The following is a 24,942-nucleotide window of genomic DNA, read 5'->3' as shown; positions in this document are numbered from 1 at the left end:
CCCTGCTGCTCCAAGGGGACCACTAACAGTGTCTTCGGCCAGTCCTGTTCCTCCAGCCCCCGCGCACAGAGCAAGACAGCCAGCTCCTAACAGCTCAGTCTACGCCAGGCTTTGTGGAAGACAAAAAATACAGCCCAGAAAGGACTGTCTCGGCTTGACAAGTTGCACCTCCCAATAGCCCTTGCAGGGTATGCAGACACCAAGGAAAGAGTTATTTCTATCCTTTGTCACACGGCACACTGCAGAAGGGTCAACTACAGTGGGACTGAACCCATTCATTCTGAAGGGCTTTAGGGTTTTTGGCAATCACGGCAGCCGAAACTTCATGATTTCCTAAGTCCCTTCCCAAAAGGTTCAAACTATGTCTGCAAGCCAGACTGCCTCTTTGTTTCTCTCTCCTTGCTTGGACTGGAGTGGGAGCCCTCGACCTTGCAGTGTCCTTTCCTGTCACTTAGCAGTGAGTGGCCTGGCTCTGTGATCTGGAGCTGACAGAATGGAAGAACGGCTCATGCAGTTATGATCACGAACACGGTGGCATGGGTACAGACACGGAAATGGACAGGCGGGAACCACCCGCCTGGGCATGGATCTTACGGGCGCACATCTCCTGTTAGAGTCAAGCTCCTGGCTCCGAACTGTTAGCCATCGGAGGAGGGTGGAAAGCAGGAATGGATTAGTGAGAGCTGGGATTGCTTAGGGTGGGATGCACTCGTGAGAAAGGGCCACAGGGAACAGAAAGTGTTTCATACCCATTATAGTTATATGAGCGGTTCCTGGAAAGCAAAGAAGAGCCAAGTTTAAGAAAGGACAGGACTGAAGTCAGTTAAAGCAAGAGGCCTATCATTAAAGGGGACACAAAGGGACCTTTAATCATCTCACCGACACGGTTATACCACCAGGGGCTGGAGGGAGAATCCAGACCAACCCCACCATTTTACATCACAAGGGGTCCCCCCTCAGACTTCCGTGAAGAGATGGGCTTATGTGGGGCAGGAAAAAATACTAAAGCACTCTGTGGGTCACAGAAGCTGAAACTCTAGTCGTTTCATAATAATGGATACACTCCAAAACTTACTGACCCACTATGGGGTCAGAAGCGTAGCTTACTAAGAAAAGATTCTTACAGAATTTAAATGATTAACTTCTTATTTGTTCAAAGCACAAGGAAAATCTCAGGCAAAATTTTATCGCAGTTCTTTACAGTCTGAGAGTTGATCTGAGTAGAATCATATTCCATGTATTACATATGTAAACACATATATTTATGAAACTTCACGGAATTTTGTATTTTAATCTCTGAGATGTCGATTTTTCCTTCTCCTGAAATTACACTAAAGGAGTGTTTTTGATAACAGACAACGTCATTAAAAAGCGGGTCTCTCTGGCTTTGGTACAGACCCGCAGACCGAGGCTGCGCAGCATGGCAGGTAGCCGGAAGCCCCCAGCGAGAGAGGGCTCACCGTCCCCTGTGCTCCCTTCATCCTGACTTGCCCCCCGCTTTTTGTTAATCCCAGACTTTACCTTCATCTTCAGAGACATCCAGGATTTCATCTACCGTCTCAGGGAAACTCAGCCGGTGCTTGTCACTGGTTAACTAAATTGAGAGAAAGCAGAGAATTCAACCCATCTAGAACAGTGGGCCCTTTCACTGATCCAGCAGTTACCTGGTTATGACTGTGGAGACAGGAAGGAAGTGGGAAAGGAGGTTTGTCTTTGCCCTCGGCTGAAAGCTCAAGTCTGGCAAGGGGGCAAACAGGCAGCGCCAGCTTCCTATTGCCTGGTCTGCCCCCACCCCATCTTGCTGTTTGCCCCCCCAGCTCTGCTCACAGCCCTAGTCTTCTCGCCACTAGGTGGCAGCACAACTCCGCGCGATGGAGAACACTCTCCCCGCGGGCCCCATCCCCACCTTGGCGTGGTGCTTCCTACCCCGTCCCCGGAATGCGCCCCTCTTTTCCCGGAATAACCCACAGGGTCGCCCTGTCAGGCTGTGTGTGTCTGGGGTGGCAGGTGCAGTGGAGAGGCGGACATACCACAAAACTGGGTTCATCCGTGACAACCTTGAGCACGTCTGTGACCGAAATGTAGCCCAAGCGCTTGGCTATTGCCAGAGGTGTGGTTCCATTCTGGGAAAAACGGCAGAGAGCGGATGAGATCAGACAAGGAATGGACTCTGGGGGGAAAGCATTGCCCCTTTTACACAGACCAAGCTCACGTTTTAATTGTTTGGAAGGGTCTAGGTGGACACATTGCACCTCGGAGCCCAGACCAAGGCCCCTGCGCATGCGTGAGCCCAGACGGGTGTTAGCAACAATGCTTGCAAAGTCGGGGTACGGAAGAGAGGAGGGCAGTGATCCTTTAAATCTGGAGCACTGAGAGCGGGAGTTTTGAAACGAGAATGGGGGAAATCCTGCCAGGACATGCCAAGAACTGCCAAGAGGGAACCAAACCGACCGGAAGGAATGGGTCCGGAAGGCACCATATGCAATTCTGGAATAGGAACGTGAAGAGCAACGCGGCTCACTGCTCCCAACACCGGTTCTTTGGGTGTCAGTTACTGAGCGTTAAAATAGTTAAAATAATCCATACACACTTCAATGAACTATTTAGGCCAATCAAAAATCACAATCACCAGAAACAGGGGAGGGGGTTATCTTCTACTATTTGAAGAGACAGAGCTACGTGGAAGTAAATTGATGTTGAGGCTTTATTTTTCTTTTGAGTTCTCCAGTCTCAGGATGTGCCCTGGACCCCATGCAGATTCAGCTCCGGCCACAATTATAAATTTAGCAACCACATCTACAGTCAAACGTCCATACGCTTTCAGAGCTGGATGCAGCCATGGAGAAGATCTAGTAAAGCCTTCATGGTGTCAGATGAGGAAGCCCCACTCAACCACGATCCCGATGCCAAAGACAACCCTGAAGCCCCGAAACAGCAGGGACCACCTGAGACATTTGGTTGTGCACACTTGTACTATATTGACAGCAACTTCACATCGTATAGAAAGAGTTTCAAAGGTAATATTTAAATAAAGGTAGAAGGGAGAGGGTAAATGGTACTTAAAAGGATACCCTACAGGGGCGCCTGGGTGGCTCAGTTGGTTAAGCGTTTGCCTTCGGCTCAGGTCATGATCTTGGGGTCCTCAGATCAAGTCTGCTTCTCCCTCTCCCTCTGCCCCTCCCCCTGCTCTTCCATTCACTCTCTCTCTCTCAAATAAATAAATAAAATTAAAAAAAAAAAAAAGGATAGCCTACAGTTCACCAGAACCTACAGTTCAGTGCAGCCCATAGTGCAGTCCCCAGATGGGCAGTAAGGATAGGCTGAGCCTCTGCGGTTGGTAGGGGTCTCACAGGGCTGCCCGTGAGAGCGGTTTTCCGAAATGAGGAAACTGGTGGGTACTTACCGAGCTGACCTCGTTTGGGGAGGCACCATTTTTGAGAAGCAGTGTCACGATGTCTGTATGTCCTTGTTGGGCCGCCTGGTGCAAGGGACTGTAGCCTTGCTGTAAAGCGAGGTGACATTTTGGCAGGATTAACTAGCTATGAGGGAAAGAACTACCCACATATTACAGAGCCTGTCTTCTATGCGCAACCCACAAAAAATGCATTTCCCCCAGTTCCTCCTCCAGGGTCAAAGCTTAACATTGTGGCAGAGCCCCAGGCACACCAGAGTAACTCTGACTGCAGCCTAATTTGGCACTTAGGAAGTACAGAGGTCAGCTCTCCAGTGTTCCCGTACCTTCGTCTTGGCATTGACGTCTGCCTGGTGCTGTAGCAGAAACTTCACCAGCTTGATATTTCCATAATGACTGGCCACGTGGAGTGGAGTATAACCCATCTGAGAAGCAAGAGGTGAGAATGAGTGAGCAGGGGGGCTGCCGGGCATCCCCAGAGCCATTGTGGCTGGGCATTGCTGCAATCCTTAGAACAGCTGCTCAAAAGGGAGGACGGCCAGGGAAGCCCGTTGGAAGGCTAGCAGCTGCCACGAGGGGTGGGGGCCACTGGCCTGGGAAGGAACAGGGGCTTGGTTTCAGACAAATGAAGTTTGAGATGTCTGCGAGCGCCGAGTGGAGATGCCAAGTAGACAACTGGAAAACGGACACTGAGCCCCATGAAGAGGTCTAGGCAAGGAGACGCCTATGCAAGGTGCAAGTCCTGCAGACGAGAATGAGTGTAGAGAGAAAAAGTGGGGCCCACATTCCGAGGCAGCACGTAGAGGGAGAGACAGAGAAGAGGAGGTGTGAGGAGGCAGCAGGCAAAGCTGGGGAGCCACAGGTAACAGAAGCAGGGGGGGATCAGTCCAGAGGGAAAGAGCCTCCATCAGGCTGTCTGCTGGGAAGGGGGCTCCGGTGGGGACTCATGGTCGCATGGAGGCTGCTGCCGACCTGGGCAAGGGCATACTTATTTCCACTAGAAAGGTGAAATCCCACTGTCCAAAACCCCACAAAGGCTGTCCAGGTTACTGAGTTGTAATGGAATGGAATGTATAGGAACTGGTCATTGCTTGAAACAACCAGGTTTGGGGTATTACTGACCACTTAGAGCTTAGGCTGCAAAGGAGTTCATTTTCAAGAAATCTGTTCTGCTGAATGGCTGGGTGCTTCCCTGAAAGCCGACAAGCCAAGGTTCCCCGAGCCCTTTGGTCCTAAGTGTCCCTGAGGAGCTGGTGCCAGATCCCAGAAACCATCTTGAAACAGACACTGCAGTCGGGACCTCAAGCAATAGTATGGCTCTGGGACCCCAATTCTAACTCACACTACAGGGTCTCTCATGCAGGACCCCGAAAGACCTAAGTGGGCCCAAAAAACCTCAAAGATCCAGAACGTTGTTGGGTTTTAAGCAGATTCCTGGTGAAGCTGCAGACAGTTGGGGATCAAACAGTTGCTAGATTTTTCTCCAAGAGACTTCAATATCACATGGTTGATCGTCAGTCCCCCCAGCCTCCTACTGTCCCCTCCACACTGGACTGCAAATCCTCCAGGCAGGTCCCCCACTGTGTGCTGTGCACTCCGTTATCCTCAACTACCCCACAGAGCTCCTCGCACACAGAAGTGGTTCACAGAAAGTTGAACTGGATTTAACTAATTGCTGGAATAAAAGGCCTGAATTTTCAAGCGAATCCACGAAAGCCTGACATTTTGACACACTGCTCACATAGAATAGGTCATAGATTCATGATTAAACGTTCCTCTTAGTTTCTCACTACAGAGGTTCAAAGGTCTAGCAAACTTTCCAAAGTTCCCCACCGGAAAGTAAGATCATTAGGATCGGTGTCTTCAAACTCCACTGCCACCCCTAGGAAGTGGCAGAGAAGAATGGGCTGCTGAGCCCTTGGGGTTTCAAAGCTCTGCGAACGAGCCGCCTCTGAAGCGGGAGGGAGGCCGGCAATGGGCAGGACAAGGACGTGCACAGGGGAGAAGGGAGGCCAAGCCCACACGGACACAAGCACGAGCTGCCTGCCTTACCCGGGTGGTGGCGTCCACCGTGACACCGTGTTTGATGAGCACGTCTGCCACTGGAACGTGGCCTTCTTGTGCTACGAGATGGAGGGGGGTGAGTCCACTCTGGAAAGAAAAAGGCGTTCATCACCTTGTGTCCAGTAAAGAATCCTGGGCCACCGTGAAAGAGCACTGAGGCTAGGAGCCCCAACCTGACTGTGCAGCCACCAAACAGCTGTGGGACCTGGGACGAAGCTCTTCCAGCTCTGGGCCTCTATATCCTTATCTAAAAAATGAGGTGGTTTAGCTAAATTAGAGGTCAGCAACGTTTTCTGCTAAGGCCCAGATGGTCAATAGTTTAGGCTTATGTCTCTGTCACAACTACCCAACTCTGTCAGTTATAGTGAGAAAGTGGCTACGGCCAACCCGGAAACAAACAGGCACGGCTATGTTCCGATAAAACTTTATTTATACCAACAAGTGGTGGGCCGGTTTTGGCCCACGGGCCCTAGTTTGCTGACCTCTGAACTAGATAAACTTTATGGAACTTTCCATTTATAACATTCCCTACTTCCCCAATTTAAGATAAGCCTCAGACCCTACTTTCCTTATCTAGAAAACAGGTTATCACTGACCTATCTTGAGCACAAAGTAAGGTTCACTTGAGAAAACACAGATGAAAACACGCTGGAAAACACAATGTGCCATTTAAACGTGGCATGTGACTAGCACCTCACAACCCATCCCGCACTGTCAAAGAATGGATGAACCTGCTGGCACTGAAAATGCCATATTCTTGGGACCTTTCTCAGGAGGATAAGGATGCACCAGAGATATGGCCTGGTATGTGCACACTCACACCAAAATGTCGGAAAAGTCTTCTCTCCCCCGTACCCTACTCAATACGCTCCCCTAACTATGGGGCAAATAGAGCTATGATTCCTCTGCAGTTGGAGTCAGGGGGCAGGGCCTGTCCCCTCTCCAGGGAGGGAGGCCCCCCTCGGCCTTCTGCACCTTCCTGCCTGCTGACCAGAGGCCCATGAACAGTAACGAGGCCTGAGCAGGCGGGCGGGTGGGGTGGAACAGTCCTACCTCAGTCACAAGTCTCTGGGTGACTTGCCTGATTCTTGGGATAACACGGTAATTCGCCCTGTGAGGTGGCGCGTGGATAAGTGAGGATGTCTCCAGTACAGAGAATCACCATCACCCTCATGGCTCCTCACAGAGCCTGCATGAAATGGCATGGCACAAGCAAGAAACCAAGCATCCGATCCAATGTAACGGTCCTGCCCTAACAGTTCCCTCCTGGGGGTCACCTGTCCAAACCTGTGCAAAAAGAACCAATGGATCTACAGGGTTTTAACAGATCTGCTTACCCTTAAAACGCTTGCCTTTCTGAAACCGTTCCCTCATCATCTAAAGAAGTGGCTCCTTGTATTGGTTCCATGATATGAAATGTCCAGAATAGGCCAATTCAAAGAGGTAGTAGATTAGTGGTTGGTGAGGACTGAGAGATTTGGGGGAAATGGGGAGTGGCTGCCAACGGGTATGAGGCTTCTTTGTGGGGTGATGAAAATGTTCTGGAATTAGATAGTGGTGATGGTGGCCCGATTCTGAAATATACTAAAAATCACCAAATAGGACAGTTCAAAAGGATGAATTTTATTGTATATAAATTATATTTGAATAAAACTATTATTTAAAAAAATAAGTGAGGGGCGCCTGGGTGGCTCAGTTGGTTAAGCGACTGCCTTCGGCTCAGGTCATGATCCTGGAGTCCCTGGATCGAGTCCCGCATCGGGCTCCCTGCTCGGCGGGGAGTCTGCTTCGTCCTCTGACCCTATCCCCTCTCATGTGTTCTCTCTCTCTCATTCTCTCTCTCTCAAATAAATAAATAAAATCTTTAAAAAAAAATAAATAAATAAAAAAATAAAAAATAAAAAAAAAAAATAAGTGATTCTTAGTCTTTCTGGAGTCATGCATTCCTTTGAGAAGCTGAGAAAAACTATGAAGACCTCACCTAGAAAAATGCTCATGTGCCCATCCTCCCAAAATGCTGGGTACAGTCTTGGAAGTACCCGTACTCCTCCACCAACAGTCCCTGGGCTGGGAACTGCTAGTTTAGTGTACCGGTGGGCATTTAAAATATTCTCCCACAGAAAAAGAATATTTAGTACCAAATTACTTACTACATGCCTGAAGGTGGACACTGGCCCATATTTGGGAAAGTGTACTATGGATTTTAATATTGATCTTTTTTGCAGACCCTTGAATCAATCTATTTCGAAAAGGTTCTGGCATGAGGTCGGCTCAGGGTCATGCAACCTGGGGAATGAGCAACCTTTCTGACCCTGTTTATTCATTTATAAAACTGAGGTAAAGCCTACACAGGGCTGTTGTAAGGATTACACACACACACACACACACACACACACACACACACACCCCATTAACTCAGAACTTGAGCACGCAGTAGGTGCTCAATATTCCGAGAGCGTAACTGGTTACCTACTACAAAAACATTACCGCGACGACAGGGCAAATCTGGGAAGCCGTGTTTACCTTGTTCCCCAGGTTACCATTGGCTTGTTTCGAAAGTAACAGAGCCACCATCTCTGCGTGACCCTCTTGGGCGGCCAGGTGAAGGGGGGTCACACCTTGCACCGACTCGGCATTCGCTGACCCCCCGTACTGCAGCAGACTGCGGGCCACCTCCATCTGGTTCTGCTTGGCAGCAATGTGCAAAGGGGTGTAGCCATTCTGAAACAGAAGAAGCATCGGGAGGCTGGTTAAGAGAATGCTGAGTGGACAGGAATGAGCACAGGCCTTAACTGTTAAACCCTCAGAGGGAGGGCGAGGCCTGCTTCTTGGCCTGCTGGACACCCACTGAGCAGAGCTGGAGTCTCCAAGGAGAGCAATTAAAGTCAACAAACCAACCAACCAAATCCCTTTGATTTGGAAGGATCCAACACAACGCACCCCCCCCATCCCAGCCCGCAAACGTCCTGTGCCTCTCCTCACCCCGTATTTTCTGTGTTCAAGCTCTGACAGACTGCTCTGCAGAGCATGCCCTACCACCACAAAAGCTAGGATCCAAGCAGGCAGCTCACGGAAGAACTGGCAGGCTGGGAAGTAAATGAAAGGCTCCTGTCTGCGAGAACCACTCTCCCCGCCCCCACCCCCGATAGTTCATGAAGGAAAAGGATCCTAGCCCTCTTCTTTCCCTTTGCAACGGCCCGGGCTCCCCCTGGGCTTGTGGGCTGGGGCTGCTGGTCTAAGGGGACAGGTGTCCCTGGCAAGGAACCGGGGATGTGGAGTCAGTCCTCCTTCCACACTAACTAGCCAGGTGACTGGAGAGTCAGTGACCTCTAGACATCCTTCTGTATTTTTAAAAGGCATTTAAAGCAGATAATGACATCCAGCATGTTCTTTTCTTGCAGCTGTTGGATGGATAAAATATGATAATATATGTGAAGGTGTTTTCCAAAATAAAGATATAAAAGTAATAAACCTGCGTACGGTTTTGCAGTGCGCTGGTTTACAAGATGTTTGAGGCCATGACAAGATGAAGGAGCCTGGCCAAAAGTAAATCGACTATGATACCATATACTGTTTATTCAGCTGGCTCCTCTCTCTCTCTCTCTCTCTTTCTGGTAAGAAGACTTTTTCCGTGAAGGAAGCAGTACATGGGTTTACATTCCAGAGCGCGCTCCTCGTCCTGCCGCAGACAGATGAAGTCTGATTTGGTCATCACTGTTAGAAACCCCTTTCACCTACATGGTCCCTTGTACAGCGAGTCAGGTAGGCATTTTTATTATTAGCTCATTTTGTGGCTAAAGAAGTCAACTCTCGGCGAGGTTAAGTGCCGTATCTCATGTCACCTAGTAAATGAACAACAGGAAACCCGCGCTGGCTTTCAGACCCCAGAGCTGAGGTTCTATCAGCTGGAAGAGTGCTTCTCAAACCACAATGTGTACACAAAGCACGAGCAATCTCGCTCAAATGTAGACTCTGACTCAGAAGTTCTAGGAAGGCCCCAAATTCTGCATTTCCAGGTGAGGCTGAGGCTGCTGGCCCAGGGACCACACTTTGAGTAGCGAGGCCCCCACACATTCAGGGCTAGAAGAGAGGCCAGGCCTGAGGACCTCTGAGCAGGACCCATGACTTTCAAAGCCCACGCCCACCAGTCCCAGGGCGCATGGCATACGACATCTGGTTTCCCCACCTTGGCCAGCATTCCTCCGGCTACCCCAGAGCACTGAACCTCCCCGCCAGTCTCTGTCAGACTGTGCAAACCAACGTTTCTGATTCTGCCGGGATCACTGATCAGGAAAAGGAAAGCGGAGAAAAGGGGTCTGACGGTATAGTAACATTCCAGTTTTATAGCATTGGAGGACAGGGAAAGAACCACTTGGAAAGTGGACTTCGTGGGGAAATGAAAAGTTGTAATAAACCCAAAGAATTAAATTGAATTAAAAAAATCATTTCCTTTGAATAATTATGTAAGATAATTCATTTGAGTGTTCCTTTTTTTAAAAAAAAAAAATGAGAATACGTTCTTTTTAGGCTGTGTTCCCATAACGAGATCAACATTTTGATTATAATATTAACTAAACAAAATAATGTTTGGATCGTATCAACAGAAAGCAAAGAAAGCGGTGCGGCTTGCTGGATGAAGCCTGCGACTTGGAGCCATCCCCAAAGGAGATCACTCTCTGTAAGGCGAGCATCAGGGAACGCTGTCCACGGGAGGACCTGGGATGAGGCAGCTAAACCCCTCGCCAGGGCCCAGGCTGTAGCAGGTATCCTCAGCATGAAAGCAACGATTATTAGGACTTCTTTGAACAGACAAAGGGCAGAAACTGGAGCAAGCTGCAGTATGCTCATGGCGGTATAATCAGGAGTCCAGGTCACTTGGGCAGCTGTGGGTGTGCACATTGACAAAAGCAGCACCCTATCCTGGCAAAGGGCACCCTGGTGTTGGAGGCAGCTCAGGCCAGGTGACCCTTGGTTAAAACTGACATATAAAGGAGAAGCTGGCCTTCTCAGAACAGAGACTAACCCTCTGCGCTTTCCCAAAAGCAGGATTAAAGGGAATAAATGACCTTCTGGAGGTGACAAGGACAGGGCCGGCCAGGTAGAGAGGTTAGGGAGGGCTGTGTGCCCCGAAAAGGTCTACTTCCCCAAGGAAATGAGCTCATCCAAAAGAATGCACGCTGGAGAGAAATCTGCCTAAATGTTAAAACAACATTAGCATCAAAATTAGAAGGGGGAGGGTTTGGTTTGGGTGCAGAGAGATTTGCATGTGAAATTCTACAAAATTGCCAGACTACTTGGGAAACTATTTTTTGCCATGGAAACAAACCCCATCTGTACAAGGTTTGTACTTGGATAAGGCTCTCTTTAAATACCATGAACCTGGCTCCAATTTCTTTTCTATAAGGAGGGGAGTGAGGAGGCGGGGAGTCCAGCTCTTTATTTTTAGAGGCAGGAGTAAGCCACATCTTAGCAGGGCCGCATGCTCCGTCTACACGGTGACGTGGGCTTGCTACAACAGCGGGGACAGGAGCCCAAGGAGACAGAGGTGTCTGGGAGACGCTGTGTCTCCAGCAAAGTGATGCTGGAAAATTCAGATGAGCATCCGTTCTGAGGAGGGGAGACAAACTGAAGGCCCGCGCTGATTTTCCCTGGCTAGGGCTGTGTTCCCACTGAAGTCAGCAGGTGTCAGCTGTCATCACAGACCAGTCCCCCCCCAGAGGCTCCCCCTGCCACGTGGCTGAGGACCGGGGTGTGCTCTCCCCAAAATTATCCTGGTTTTCTGAGTCTTGGCTGCCCTGTAGTGAGCTCCCGGAGTGCAGGGACCACGGGGGCATCCTTTGTGTCAGAGCCCTGCCCCCCACCCCGTGTGGCCATCAGCCCCCTCCCCTCACAGACAAACACTGCACACTCTCTGGTCCCACACGGGCCAGCCCGTCTCCAAAAATGATCCTCACGACTAGCTTTACCCCTTCACCTTGTACTAGCTCCCCGCCACCCCTCCCCCGCCCCGAAGTCGGATCTTACATAAGCAACCCCAGTCAACTCCCTTTACTTGGTTCCCTTGAGAGGCAATGAACCTGCTACTCGGGGCAGCGTCCTTCAGGGGCAGGCACACTGGCCTTACGTCCACCATGTAATATATGTGGGTGTGCCTTGTTACAAAAACACCTCGATGTAAAAGTCTGAACTCATACGAGAAATACATTTGGGGGTGACTATTCACATTTGAAAGAGGCCCCCTGCTTCAAGGTTATGGCAGGGTCCCCCGCAACCCTGGATAGTTCTCAAAGTGGGGCCATTGTGCCACCAGCACCAGATGGAGTCAGAATCGGAGAACAGGGCTCACCACCCCCGGAGATTCCTGGACATGCTGACCCTTGACAGCCGGCTGACAAAACGCAGCTGACAGAACTCGGTTGACACGCAGTTGTTTGGGGAACCCATTTGTTGTGTAACGTGAATCCCACCGCTGTGAGGTAACCTGTTGCTGAGAAGTGGTACCCCTTTCCCACCCCACTCCTGGTCTCCAAATAGCAGCAATTACAGCAGGTAACATTCGTGTGAGCGAGGCGAGAACACTGAGGTAAAAATAAAAGCAAAACATGAAAACCCTCCCGCTGCTCCTGGAACAGCCCTTCCCGACGGGGCGGCGGCAGGCCTGCCTTGCAGGGGCCGCAGCCCTGAGCAGGTCTGGGGCTGGAGCCCCCGGTGTGTGGCCCGGGGCGGGCTTACCCAGGCAGGGCTGTGCGGGGAGCCGCCCCGGGGAAGCAGCAGCCGGACGATGTCCAGGTGGTTGTGATGGACAGCCACGTGCAGGGGAGTCAAGCCATTCTGCAGGGGACAAGACGACAAAGACAACAGCCTTCACTCAGCTGGCTTCCCACTAGCGATCCCTCCGGCTATCTATCGGCAGCAGCGCTTGGGGCTCTGTATCGCTTCTTTCATATATGGTACAGTCTAGTTAAAACCCTTCCAAATCCAGTCTTGATCTGAAGTCACTCAAGAGCATAACCTGCCAGACCCGGGGCCACCTCCTTGTTCTGCAGGGCCCGGGGGCCGGGGGCGGTGGGGCACAGCACAATCAACACACTTGCTCAGAGAAGGCCACCAGCTTTTTCTAAGAGCACAGGGCCCTTGTCAGAAAGGCGGTCTTGCCAGAGGCCCTTCCCCCTGGATGGCTGCCCACTCAAAAGGTGGACATAATGGGCACAAGGAGCGAAGTGTGTCCTTTGCTCTGGCCTCGAAGCTGAGACAGGGAGGGAAGTTCAAGCTCACTTTTCCGGCAGCATTTGGATGTGCGTCTCGTTCCAACAGGAGCTCTGCCACCCTGACCTTGCCATACTTGGCCGCCACGTGGAGAGGGGTAAATCCTTTCTGAGGAGAGACACAGGCTGTCAGAAGCGTGGGGCGTCAGAGCTGTCCCCCCCAGAGCAAGAACCCACGGCAAAGGAGGCAGCCCCCCTTCACCGGCATGGAGACGCCAGCCTCGTAAAGGACGCAATTTCTGATCCCTCCCAGAGGCTGGGGCCCAAGAATCAGCAGGTTTCCTCTTCCACTTGCCACCTGCACCTCTGGTGATGGCACATATAACCATCTTGCGTTGTTACCCCACTACTAGCTAGTCGAGGGCAAGGGTTGAGTCTTAGTCCTTCTTGTATTCCCAGACCCGATTTGTCTAGAGCTAATAGCCAGGCCATGATAAAGGGATGAAGGCTTGGTGGGCAGACGAGAAAGGACAGTTTTACCACCTTTCTGGGGAAGGACGACACATCGGGCTCACAGATGGCGGCCAGTCTGGGGGTGCTGGCCCTCCTAGCTGCTTTCAGCATCATCCGGGCCACACAGAGAACCGGGCGGGAGTGCCCATCCCGCACCCCAGGCCCGGCGTGACTGGCCAGTCCCCTCTCCAGAACAGGGGAAGAAGCCTGTACCTTGGTCATGCATGCCTGGGATGCTTCCTTTTCCAGAAGGGCCAGGGCCGTCTCCACATGGCCCTCTCGGGCCGCAATGTGCAGGGGGGTATGCCCGGCCATGGTGGCCAGGTTGGGATTGGCATTATTTTCTAGCAGGAGCTTCACCATGTTCATGTGGCCGATGCGAGCTGCACAGTGAAGCGGGGTCTGGTCATCCTGGAACCCAAAGTGAAAACAAAGAACCGGGCATATTCTTAAGGTTTCTTAATCCAACTCTTCACTTTACGAAGGAGGAAGGTGAGGCCCAGAGAGGGTAAGTGACTTTCTCAAGATCACACAGCTAGGAAGATGAAGAGCTGGAATTCAAATCAAGTCTCTGAGTTATAGAAACAAATACGCTCTCTCATTTAATCCTCACAACGACCCTTCAGGTTAGCTGTTATTTCTACTGAATTGCCTAAAGGCTCAGCCTTCCCATCTGTAAAATGGGAACAATAATCTACCTCATAGGGCTCTGGTTAGGATTAAGCAGGTAGTGTATATAAAATGTTTCACACAGTGTAACAGGCACTCTTCCTGTCTCCCAAGTCATGTCTGAGCGGAAACTTGCCTTTGCTTGAGTGGGGTGGCAGGAGAGTCTAAACTGCTGAAGGGGAAAGATGACTTTCTTCCCACCCTTGCTCCTCCTCCTCCCCTGATACTAGGCTAGGGTCTCTGTGCTGTTGGGCCCAGCTGGGGGCCTCTGTGCATGGCCCAAACACAAACCACAGTTCTAACTCTAAACAGCCTCTGTCTCCAGTAGAGTCGGAAAACCCAATCTTGGTGAAAGCCCATCGCCTTGCACAATCAGTAGCAATTCTCACTGTTCCCTCGCCCAATCCCTGGAGAACACGTTTTACAACAAGGGGGCATCTTCCATTTTTTGGGTCAAGTAATTCCTGACTGGTTTTCATTGGTAATATATTCTCCAAAAAGTTGCTTCTCTTCTTACACCAGAACTGTAACCACCATGAAACCCTTTCAGCCCCCAAACCCTGCAGGCCAGCCATGCTCTTCAGGCTTTCATTATCCCAATGAATAGGACAGCTCTGATGCAAACATATCTCCGGCCTTCTCAGAACCCCTGCAAAGCAGAATCTGAGCGTTCAGGGCAACCACCGTGGGAATGACGAGGAACCTTTGTGCTGCCAGCACTGCAGCTGGGCCTCTAATAAGGATGGATTTCTCCTCATTGCGCTTGAATCGCTTACATCCCAGGATCCTTCTGGCCTCCAGAACTCACCTTGGCCTTGGCATTGACTTTGGCTTTGTTCTGGAGCAAATATTTGGCCACTTCCGTGTGTCCTGCTCTGGCTGCCATGTGTAGCGGGGTCTCCACTTTCTGTAAAACCACAGAATTATAGAAATGTTAATCCATGCCGAGTTTCCAAAAGGACACACGCAGAGTTCCAAAGTGCCAGCCTGGAGTAACTTGGTGGGTTTTCGTCCAAGAGGTGGAGCTGTCCCAACAAGCAGCTACTTTAGCCTTTAGCCTGCGGACACCTAGTGTGTGTGAGTGTGTGTGTGTGTGTGTGTGTGTGTGTGTATGTGTTTTAAGTATACTTAAAAGTAAACCTTAGAGCTAATGAATGTTAAAAACTGTAAATGTATTCCCAGATAACACTTACAGAAGTTCCCAAATTATTCTCTAAAAGAAAACTCCTAGGACTGACAGATGTGTGACGAATTTAATTGGGATATATATATCGTGAATAATATATATACACACATTCTCCCCAAACCTGCAGTCTCTCCTATTGTGAGAATTCTCGCTCTCCCCCCAGAGAAGAGATCTTAGGATCAGTAGCTCATCTCCCCTCTGAGCTCTCAGTCCAGGGGACAGAGCCCTTGCTCTCCGCCATGGGCTTACCACATTGGAGACATTGGGTGATGCCCCCCGCTGTAGGAGGTTCTTCACGATGGGCAGGTGCCCCATGAAGGAGGCCACGTGGAGAGGTGTCAAGCCAGACTGGAACACACAAGAGAGAAATGAGAACAGAGGAGACTTTCCTGCTCCTACAAAGAAGAGAGAGCCAGATGAATCTAGTGCTTTCTTGTTTCTAGGGGCTCCAGAATGGTTTTCCAAGCAAAGGGAGTTAAATGAGATGGGTTTTTCTTCCAGGAAAATGGTTGGAGGAAAAAAGAAATCACTGCAGGGTGATTCTGCGTGCTTTACAACTCAAAAACTTGCATCTGGTCTTGGAAAGCTCCCTGAAACTTGACCCATGTCCCCCTGTCTCGGTCACCCAGTTTATTCCTTCAAGCAGTCTGGACTTGCATACACACACGCAGTCCTGCAGCCACATGGAGCTAAAAAGAACAACTGTCCAGAAAGCTTTTGGAGGAAGACCACGGGCAGGGACCATCGGCCCGTCTGTGGAGTTCTCCTACCTCAGTGACAGCGTCAATGGAGGCCCCCGTCTTCAGTAGCAGCTCCATGACACGGATGTGGTTCTTCTTGCAGGCGATATGTAAGGGGGTAAAGCCATTCTGCAGCCCCACACATAAGGAGACAGACAAGCAGGAACTTACAACACTAGCCCAAGGGGCCCCCAGACCCCCCTGCTGATGAAAAGGCAACCTCTGCCCACTGCCTGGACTCCGGTTACTGTCAGTTGTCCGAGAGGCAGCTGGCTCCCACTTTAGGCACCAAGCACGTTCCTGAACGAGTTGTTTATAAACCTTTTTTAAAAATTTAATCATATTTTGGATGCACTGCTGTTTTAAGTTTCCTTCAGGGGAAACTGACAATAAAGAGCACTTTTTGTGAAGCGAATCATGTTCCCTCTCCCCTGAAACCACTGATCATTTTTAGTAAAGTGGATTTCGGGATAGCAGCTCTGCTGTGTACATCAACTCCACAGAGGCAGGGAGTTTTATTTCTTTGTTTTTGTCTGTTTTCCCAGGGCTTTACTCCGATAGGCAGTGATTCTCAAAGTGGGGGGAGGAGATTTTGTCTGGAGACATTGCTGATTGTCACCACCAGGGGAGAAGGGTATCAGCACCTGGGGGGGGGGCAAGAATGCTGCTAAACATCCTACCAGGCACAAGCCAGCCCCCCACAATAAGGAATATCAGACCCAAAATGTCAGTAGTGCTGAGGCTGAGAAATGCCCCAGCTACCCCAGAATAGTCCCTGGCATGTGGCAAGAGCTCAGTGAAAGCTTTCTGAATGAATGAAGGAGCCATCCTTTCGAGACCTGGAAGCTCCCCTGCCTTCTAAATTCTCCCCTGTGTGAGTAGGCAGAGAGGAGATGGTGGTCAAGGGCATGCTCTGTGCAGAACTCTGACCCCACCAGACCCCTGACACTATCCTGGGAACGCCTGGCCTGGGGCAAGAGCGAGAGGAGCCAGAGACTCTAGGCGAGAACTCACTTCTACACCAGCACTAGGAAAACTCTAAGCCCATGAGCAGAGGAAGGATGCTTAGCTCGGCCCATTTCACTCACCCCCCAAAGCAGATACAAAAGCCAGGCAGCCTATAAGGAATCACTGTTCTGCAGCTCCAGGCTGGCTTAGATGGAGTGGCACCCCAACCCACACACATACCACGGAACCGCTTCTTAGTGAGGTCTCCTGGGCCAATCCCCCCACTCCACGACCTCAGCCTGTCATCGGGGTACAGAACGGGGAGTGTGAAGGTCACCATCCCGCCTGTGTGTTGCCATGCCTCTTGGGCCCTAGCCGGTGCCACCATTTTCCAGGCCCCGAGTCTCAGGGATACCTCCAGGCACCGACTGGTGGCCCTTCCCACCAGGCTCAGCCAAGCTCTGGTCCTGCTTCCCTTCCTTTGCCCCTCTGGTGCCCTCTCTAGTGGCCTCCCACTCACCAGGGCTCTGGAATTCGGTTTGGCTCCTTTATCCAAAAGGACCTTGGCTACTCTGTGATGGCCGCAGTGGGCCGCCACGTGGAGTGGGGTCAGATGGTCCAGGGTGATGTCGTCTATCTCTGCGTTGTATTGCAATAGAAGTCGGACACAGTCAAGGTGGTCTCCCTGAGCCGCCATGTGAATGGGGGATAAGCCATTCTGGAAGAAGAGGGAGAAACAAGCGGTTGCAAAGGAAATTCAAGGCGATGACTCCAACCTCGCTTCCTACTTCTTCCTTACACGATGCTTCCACGTCTGGCCCCTGTGCTCATGCTGGTCTCTGACTCCGCTCTCCTTTCCACCTCATCAAATCCTCTAAGCCAGTTCCAGCCAGGCCCACCTCTTCCGGGAAGCCTTCCCTGACCACCCTAGACTTCTGTGGGCTTTTCCTTCTCTGTCCCACTCGCTCGGACTTCCTCATAGATTTGCTGAATTGTGTCTGTAATTAACTTGTTGGGTATGTGTCTGCATACTTAGCAGCCTCTTAAGATCAGTGACTGTGCCTCCTATCTCTCATATGCCCCACAATCTCCATACGAGCACGAAACACACATACTGGTCCTTCATTCATGCGCTTTTGAATGAATGAATGACCACAACATGGAACTCAGATCTAAATCCCTCTGTGCTTTGCTCCTAACAAACACACATCACTTAAACAACTTCCTTAAGGACTCTCACTGTTTCTTAGGTAGCAATCTCTCTAAAAAACAAACAAACATTAAAAACAGGGGAGACTTTTTACTCGATCCTTCACACATTAAGTCAACAAATATTTATTAAGCGATTAATGAGCACCAGGTATGGGTTAAGCTCTGGGGAAACAAAAGAGAACAGACATAATCCCTGGTGGAAGGAAGCTCGTGGACCCATAGGCAAAGGAGGTAGAAACAGATACATTGTTGCCATTCAGTGTGGTAACATCAGGGAAGGCAAGATCAAAGCACAGACCTCCAATGGAGGGTAGAGTTTCCAGGAGGGAGGATGGGGGAGAAGGCTTTCAGAAGGAGGTGGCCGGGAGCTAGAACTTCTCTAGGAAGACAGAAGGGGAGGAACCTCCCAGCGAAGGGAGCAGTGTGTGCTCGGGGAACTTGGGGAGCTCTATCTATGCAGTTAAAGCTGCAGGAGGGCCAAGCCTGATGGGGGTGCGGAGCTGAGCTCCGGGCAGGCAGGAGCGGCATCATGACAGTTTGTGAGCTCAGGAACTGGGATGTTAGCTTTCAGAAAGGGACCATGAAAAGATTCTCAGCAAGGGAGACACACAGTCAGGCTGCGTGACAGCTAGTATCCGTGTCACGGGTGGAATCGTGTCACCTCAAAATTCACATGTTCAAGTCCTAACCCCAGGAGCTCGGAACGTGACCTTATTTGGAAATCAGGTCACTGCTGGTGTCCTTAGTTACGATGAGGTCTTGGGGGGGGGGGCCTGAAACCAGTATGACTGCTGTCCTCATAAAAAGAGGAAGTTTGGACACAGACACTCACACACAGAGACCACGCCATGTGAACATGAAGGCAGAGGTCAGGGTGATGACAAAGGAATGCCAAGAGTGCGAGCAACCACTGGACGCCAGGAGAGAGGCCTGGAACAGATCCCCCCCTCACAGCCTCTGAAGGTACCGGCCCTGCTGACTCTGATCTCAGATTTCCAGCCCCCAGAACTGTGGGGCAACGGGCCGCTGTGGTTCACGCCACCCAGTGACAGGCACTTTGCTACTGCAGCCCCAGCAAACTAATACAGGTAGTTGCCACTCAGAGAATTTCACAAAGGTCACACCATACTTCCCAATGAAAAGTGGGAAGTCCTCAGTGAAGAATCTGGCCTGCCGCCTGTATTTGTAAATAAAGTTTTATTGGAACACGACTGCTAGTTTGCATATTATCCGTGGCTGCTTTCCTACTACAATGGCAGAGTTGAATTGTTGCAACAGAGATCGTGGCTTGCGAAGTCTAAAAATACTGACTACCTGGCCCTTTAGAGAAAAAGTGTGCCGTGCCTGATCTAGCTAATAATTAGAGCTATACCGAGGGTCTCCCGTGTGACAGGCATTGGGGTACACATCACACTGGTTCAGTTAGTAGTATTAGCATCCCCGTTTTTTAGAGATGGGATTTGATCCTGGGTTGGCCTGACCTGAAGCCCTGCTGGAAGGACGCTCCTCGCAGAAGGGAAGCTACGAACCTTGGTTTTGGCTTGGATGGGTGCCCCGTGGTCCAGCAGGATCTCTGAGATTCGCACGTGCCCATTCCGAGCTGCACAGTGGAGAGGTGTCAATTCATCCTTTAAAAGACAGAGTCCAAAAGAGAAAGCCCCAAAGGCACCTATCAGAGCCACTGGAGGGAAGACGGCCCGCAGTGCCCCTGCAGCCACCGAAGCGAGGATGCTTCCTTAAGGACCAGCCTGACTCCAGCCCATCTCGCTGCGTCTCCTGCTGCCTCCTGGCTCCCACTGCGGGCTGTTCCGGGATGCTGGAGGCCCAGCACCAGCCCGTCACGGAGAGCCCGCCATGCCAGCGGGGGCTCTGGAAGGCAGAACTCCCACCCCTGGCCCTGCCGCGGAGCTCACTGGCACCCACCTTGGTCCTTGTTTCTATCTGGGCCCCGCGGTCCAGCAGGAGCCGCACCATGATCACGTTCCCCCTGCGGGAGGCGATGTGCAGTGGCGTGATGCCATTCTGGAAGGGGAGGCACAGGGGCCTGTCAGTCTGCGGCATCTTCCTCTCGAATGCAGCTGCTCTGCACCCCACGCCCGTGTCCCCCCAGCCCTACAGCGGCAGCAATGCAAGAAGCCACTTTCAGCCTACTCTTTAGGACACTTCTCACCTAAGAACAATCTCAAAACCTAGGAGGACAGGACGGCATCCTGGTTAATCGCAGCAATCTGGCCAAGCCCTGTCTCCCAGCGTCATCACAACAGACTGGCAGAAAACCCTGCCCTCCAGGCTTCCCACCTCGACAATGGGCAAATGGAAACTGATGGGCAGATATCAGACACCCTTAAGAGACACCAGGGCCATCTCCCCCGAGGGCACTCGTGCCATAAGGAGGAAACCTGTGGTGTCACAGTGAGGGGCAGACAAGCCCAGAGCCCAGGCCTGAGAGCGGGGCCTGCCGGAGGGCCTTACCTGGGGCGTGAAGTTGACACTGGCGCCCCTGTTGAGGAGTAACTGGGCCACATTGAGGTTCTCGTAGTGAGCTGCGATGTGGAGGGGGGTGAATCCCGTCTGGGGCACAACAGAGGGGGACAACTTGTCACAAGCCATGCTCTGCCATTTTCACCTCAGAATAAGGACAGGGATTCTGGAAATGTCAGCAGGGCCCGAGGACCCAAGACGGAGAGGTTTGCTGAAGGGGTTTGGAAAGGCTTTGCAAGTCATATTCAAAGCTGGGTCCCACCTCTGAGGACCCCCCCCATTGTTTGTTTTGTGGTTCCTGTGGACAAACCATGGACTAGTATTACCTCAAACTCTGCAGGGCCCACTTATATGAACGGTTACTTATGAAGAAATGTTAATTAATGAATACAAAGTGTTACAGGGGCCATGATCTTCACTCTAGAGATTGTTTCAGCCCCCTAAAAGGGCGTGGCGACTCAGCTGGCTGGCCAAAGCGGCCCTTTGGACCCCTTGGTGGGTCATCGTCATCATTCTGTCCCATAACCTGAGACCATGCCTAATCCAGTCAACAGCCTCCCAGATAAAACCCAGCGACCGTGGGGTTGAGGGACCATGTGAATAGCTCAGGGCGATCCACTCGCACTACAGAAGTCATCAACAGCTAAACTTACAGATAATGGATCGGCAGTGCCTGAACATCAGACAGCTAGCAGTCCAAGCCCCTGGGGAGCCCTCCCCATTCTCACCTCCCCACGTAGGGACACCTCCCTTCCTCCACCAGGGGCCAGCCAGGAAAAGAGGGGCGTACATTCTAGAACACCACCTGCCAGATCCCAAAGCCAGCCTGCCCTGGATACTTTTCTGGATGACCAGGAGCAACAAGAACGTTCCCTGCTCCACACCAAGCACATTTTCCTGGGTGTTCACTAGGGGGTTTAAAGCTCCTCCAGGTCACTAGCGGGAACCTGGAGGCCCTGTGGGGGCTGGTGGTGCTCCGTGTGCATGGCTGGTGCCACATCCGGCCGCGGTGCATTCTCGGGGAACAGCTGGGGGTCAGCCCTACGGCTCCGCGGCCAGGGAAGGCCGCCCTCACCTTGGAAAGCACGTCGGGGTTGGGGTCATTCTGCAGCAGCACCGCGGCTGTCCGCGTATCGTCGTTGCGCGCCGCGATGTGCAGGGCGGGCAGGCGCACCTTCCCTTTCGTCCCATAGTTGATGAGGTGGGCCACCACGTTCTCGTGACCCTGCTGCAGAGCCACTGCTAGAGGGGTGAAGCCGTCCTGGCCACAGGAAAGGAGGAAAGATCCATTTGCTCCGACCCCACCCGACCACTCACTGTCTTCCAGGCAGGACACACGCTTTCACACCTCAGGGCTCTTGCTTGTGATGGGCCCTCAGCCTGCAATGACTTTCTTACCATTCAGAGCCCTCTTCATCAGTCAAGCTCAGTTTAAATGCCACCTCTGCCCTAAAGCCTCTCTTGGCCCCACTTTCTTTCTCTGCAATCTCCCCGAGCCCAGAGCCATTCATTTTCCTTTATAACTTGTTCCCAGTCTGACTGGGTGCTCGGAGTGCTCCTTGCCTACCCTCCCTTGCACCCTTCAACATGGCAGAGGATCATTCTTCATTGCACGAGTATTAGTAACCCCTACCAAATGCTAGAAACTATGCCAGGAACTGAGGATTCGATTGTGAGCTACTGTCATTAATCTCCTCGGTTGTATGCCGAGGGGCACAGGACCCCACGAACTGGCGAAGCAGAATGAGCACAAAGTCACCTAACTGCTGAGTGTTATAATGTTAGTAGTCAAGAGAAGCTTTGGCTCTATCTAGTTCAATTTCATCCTTTCGTCAATGACAAAACTCAGGACCAGAGCTGAAGTGACTCATGGTTTATGGCAGGATCCTTTCTCATTAGGGTCCGGCCTTCAGTGGTGCTTAGTGTGGGAAGGACAAGCTTGGGTCTGATGTCATTTCTCTGGTATGTGTCTGGGCATTCCTCAAGACCCATGACTCTGTCTCTTCTTCCCTTGCATAGCCCGGCAGCACCCGGAATTAGTGCAGTGATCAGAAGGTAGAGAGCACACAACGACACTCTACACTGATTGCAACAAAGGAAGTCTTTCAAGCCATGTCCCAGGAATGTACACCCCCAGCGGTGTCCTGCACCCGGGGGCGTCCAGTAGTGAGGCCATTTGCCCCAGGTACTTACTTCTGTGGCTACATTCTGATTAGCTCCATTTTCCAGTAAAAACTTAACCACTTCCAAGTGATTCTCTTGTGCTGCCATGTATAGCGGTGTAAAGCCTTTCTGTAGACCAAGAGCAAAAGTCATTAACATTCACCCACAAAAGGAGAGATGCTAAACCTGGTGCACAATCCTCTCAACTTGAGGACAGCTCTCTCTTCCTCCTACTTTCACCTAGCCCACAGGACCATGTCCCCACCAATATCTCCTGTTAGAAAAACTCCAGGCTTTGAAATGGCTTAGTGGGATTATTACAAAAGGCCACCAGGTGGGGGCGACACTCCATGGACATCAGCATCTTGCACGAGACACACACACACACACACATACACACCCTCTATTTTCACTCCCTTCCTCGTGAACCCCCCATGTCCCACCCACCCCTAAACAGGCTTTCTCTCCCCACGTGAGTCATAGCTAGATATATTGTTTGGCTGGTTTAACTGAACAGAGATGGGGCCCTCAATGATCAACCACATCGTTCATAGAATATGCAATAGAAGCATGAAAACATAATAAGCTTGCCTTCATTACTGCTTAGAGACACACTGCCAATTAATCTAGACCACACACCCACAATATTACAGAAATGCAGGTGGAGAAGAAGGGCAACGCCCTCTGGCCTGGGACCCCAGAGGACCATTACCTGTGACTGGGCGTTGACATTGGCGCCATAGTTGACCAGCTCCCGGACCACCTCATCCTGACCGGCGAGGGCGGCAATGTGCAGAGCTGTGTTCCCTTTCTGAAACACATGGGGGAGAGGAAGCAGAGGAGGTTTCCCACCGGGCTGTCAACGGTACCGTGACGGTCAAAGGTAAAGTCACCATTAAGGGTACACTAACAAGGCTACGGGTTGGGGTGAGGGACAGTGGGCTTTCTTCATGGCCAAAAGGGGTAGACAACACCCATGAGCGTGCCTGACCCTTTATACACCTTGAAATAATACTGAAAGCCCAAGGAGGAAAAGCCTTCCTGTTCTCCACACAAAAAATCACGCCAAAGAATAAAGAAGCCACTTTTCAACACCTAATCTGCTGCCTGCAGACATAGCGTTCTGTCATCAGCTGACAGATAGTCAGCATTCCTCAGGACACACACTGAAAGGTTTGCCAGGCAAGCCGGGCTTCCGTGGACTTCCAGCTCCTCACAAGCTGCAACTGCAGGACGACGCAGAGCCCCCGCGAGGCCCAGAGCCCTGTGGAAGGAGGCTGGCAGAGGCCGTGGGCTCGGTGCCCTTCACCCGAAGCTGGGCCAAGGGGGGACAGAGGACTGAGAGGTGAAGAGAGGAAAGGGCAGAAATATGTAAAGGGACTGGGGGCAGGTTCTGAGGAGGTGACTAGAACACTCAGATTTTCTTGTCCAGATCCATTCTGGGTATTTAACAATTGGTAGACGGGGTTTAGGTCTGGCAGGCTGCTTGTGATCAGGATGCCGGCCTTCCTGCCAGTCTTCCTCCTGCCTCCCAGATGTCCTGGGGCTGGAACACAGGCCCATTCTCTGACTCACCTACGTGACCCCACTGGCACCCCTGCTCAGTGACAGGCAGGCAGGACAGCCCCCGCCCCCTCACCGACAGCTTCTGTCCATAGGGCAGGCGGGAGAAAACGGGACCCATCTGGGCCCATCTGTCCCTCTGCTACTTAAGGAGCAGAGATCTCAAATGAACTCATCTTTTTATAGTTCATATGGTATATAATTTACCTAAACCACATAAACACTTGCTAATCCATCTCAGGCAACTCAAGCCCCGACAAGTAGGGACTTCAAACTCAGTCCATGCACTGGGGCCATCTGCCACTGGGAGAAGAGTGTCCTCACCCGGGCGGAATGGACCAGCGCGGGCGCCAAGCTCTGTGGCCCCCCAGACAGCGCGGCCCCAGGCGCCCGCAGGTGGGAGAGGTAGTCCCACTGAGGGCTCCTGGGGGCTGCAGGGGGCTCAGGTCTTTGTTTCTAAAGTGTGGCCCGTATCAGGCCAGAGGGCCCTGCTTGTCACCTCTCAAGGGTGTCTTTTTGATTTCTCCTTAAGTTCCATTTGATAAACCAAAGGGTTCTTCCTCAAATATCTGTCAGAGAATAAGTGCCAGAAATGAAGGTATAGATGTTAAGTAATCATTTTTCATAGAAGCCCAAAGAGCTTACAGTTAGAGGCCTTGGCACCTGGGTCCCACTCACTCACTGCACCGAGTGGGACACGGCTGTTGGCACCAGAACCTTCTCTGGAAATCAGGACTCAGATCTCCAAGTCTCCCCATTTAGAAGGAAGTGTGCTGTGCCCATCCG

The 24,942-nt window shown here is 51.5% G+C and overlaps 1 protein-coding gene across 12 annotated transcripts in view; it reads right to left on the bottom strand.

Annotated features, from left to right (window-relative positions):
• The window catches only part of ANK1 (ankyrin 1), a 206,540-nt gene that overhangs the window by 45,750 nt on the left and 135,848 nt on the right, over window positions 1-24,942 (bottom strand). For 8 of the 12 annotated variants that reach the window (XM_032413332.1, XM_032413334.1, XM_032413335.1 and 5 more), the window contains exons 4-23: window positions 23,306-23,404; window positions 22,624-22,722; window positions 21,506-21,691; window positions 20,422-20,520; window positions 19,873-19,971; window positions 19,479-19,577; window positions 17,258-17,455; window positions 15,820-15,918; window positions 15,299-15,397; window positions 14,672-14,770; window positions 13,408-13,605; window positions 12,752-12,850; window positions 12,209-12,307; window positions 8,000-8,197; window positions 5,465-5,563; window positions 3,739-3,837; window positions 3,404-3,502; window positions 2,031-2,123; window positions 1,522-1,594; window positions 750-773 (exon numbers count right to left, since the gene is read on the bottom strand). In XM_032413332.1, coding sequence (XP_032269223.1) covers window positions 750-773; window positions 1,522-1,594; window positions 2,031-2,123; window positions 3,404-3,502; window positions 3,739-3,837; window positions 5,465-5,563; window positions 8,000-8,197; window positions 12,209-12,307; window positions 12,752-12,850; window positions 13,408-13,605; window positions 14,672-14,770; window positions 15,299-15,397; window positions 15,820-15,918; window positions 17,258-17,455; window positions 19,479-19,577; window positions 19,873-19,971; window positions 20,422-20,520; window positions 21,506-21,691; window positions 22,624-22,722; window positions 23,306-23,404 — 2,257 coding nt within the window. The remainder of the gene's footprint in view (window positions 1-749; window positions 774-1,521; window positions 1,595-2,030; window positions 2,124-3,403; window positions 3,503-3,738; window positions 3,838-5,464; window positions 5,564-7,999; window positions 8,198-12,208; window positions 12,308-12,751; window positions 12,851-13,407; window positions 13,606-14,671; window positions 14,771-15,298; window positions 15,398-15,819; window positions 15,919-17,257; window positions 17,456-19,478; window positions 19,578-19,872; window positions 19,972-20,421; window positions 20,521-21,505; window positions 21,692-22,623; window positions 22,723-23,305; window positions 23,405-24,942) is intronic. The other 4 variants (XM_032413333.1, XM_032413337.1, XM_032413338.1 and 1 more) reach the window with 1 other exon arrangement.

Source organism: Phoca vitulina, unplaced genomic scaffold, assembly GCF_004348235.1.
Source record: "Phoca vitulina isolate PV1807 unplaced genomic scaffold, GSC_HSeal_1.0 scaffold15, whole genome shotgun sequence".
Taxonomy (NCBI): domain Eukaryota; kingdom Metazoa; phylum Chordata; class Mammalia; order Carnivora; family Phocidae; genus Phoca; species Phoca vitulina.
The sequence above is the reverse complement of the archived record's forward strand: the minus strand, read 5'-3'. Positions and strand labels throughout refer to the sequence as shown.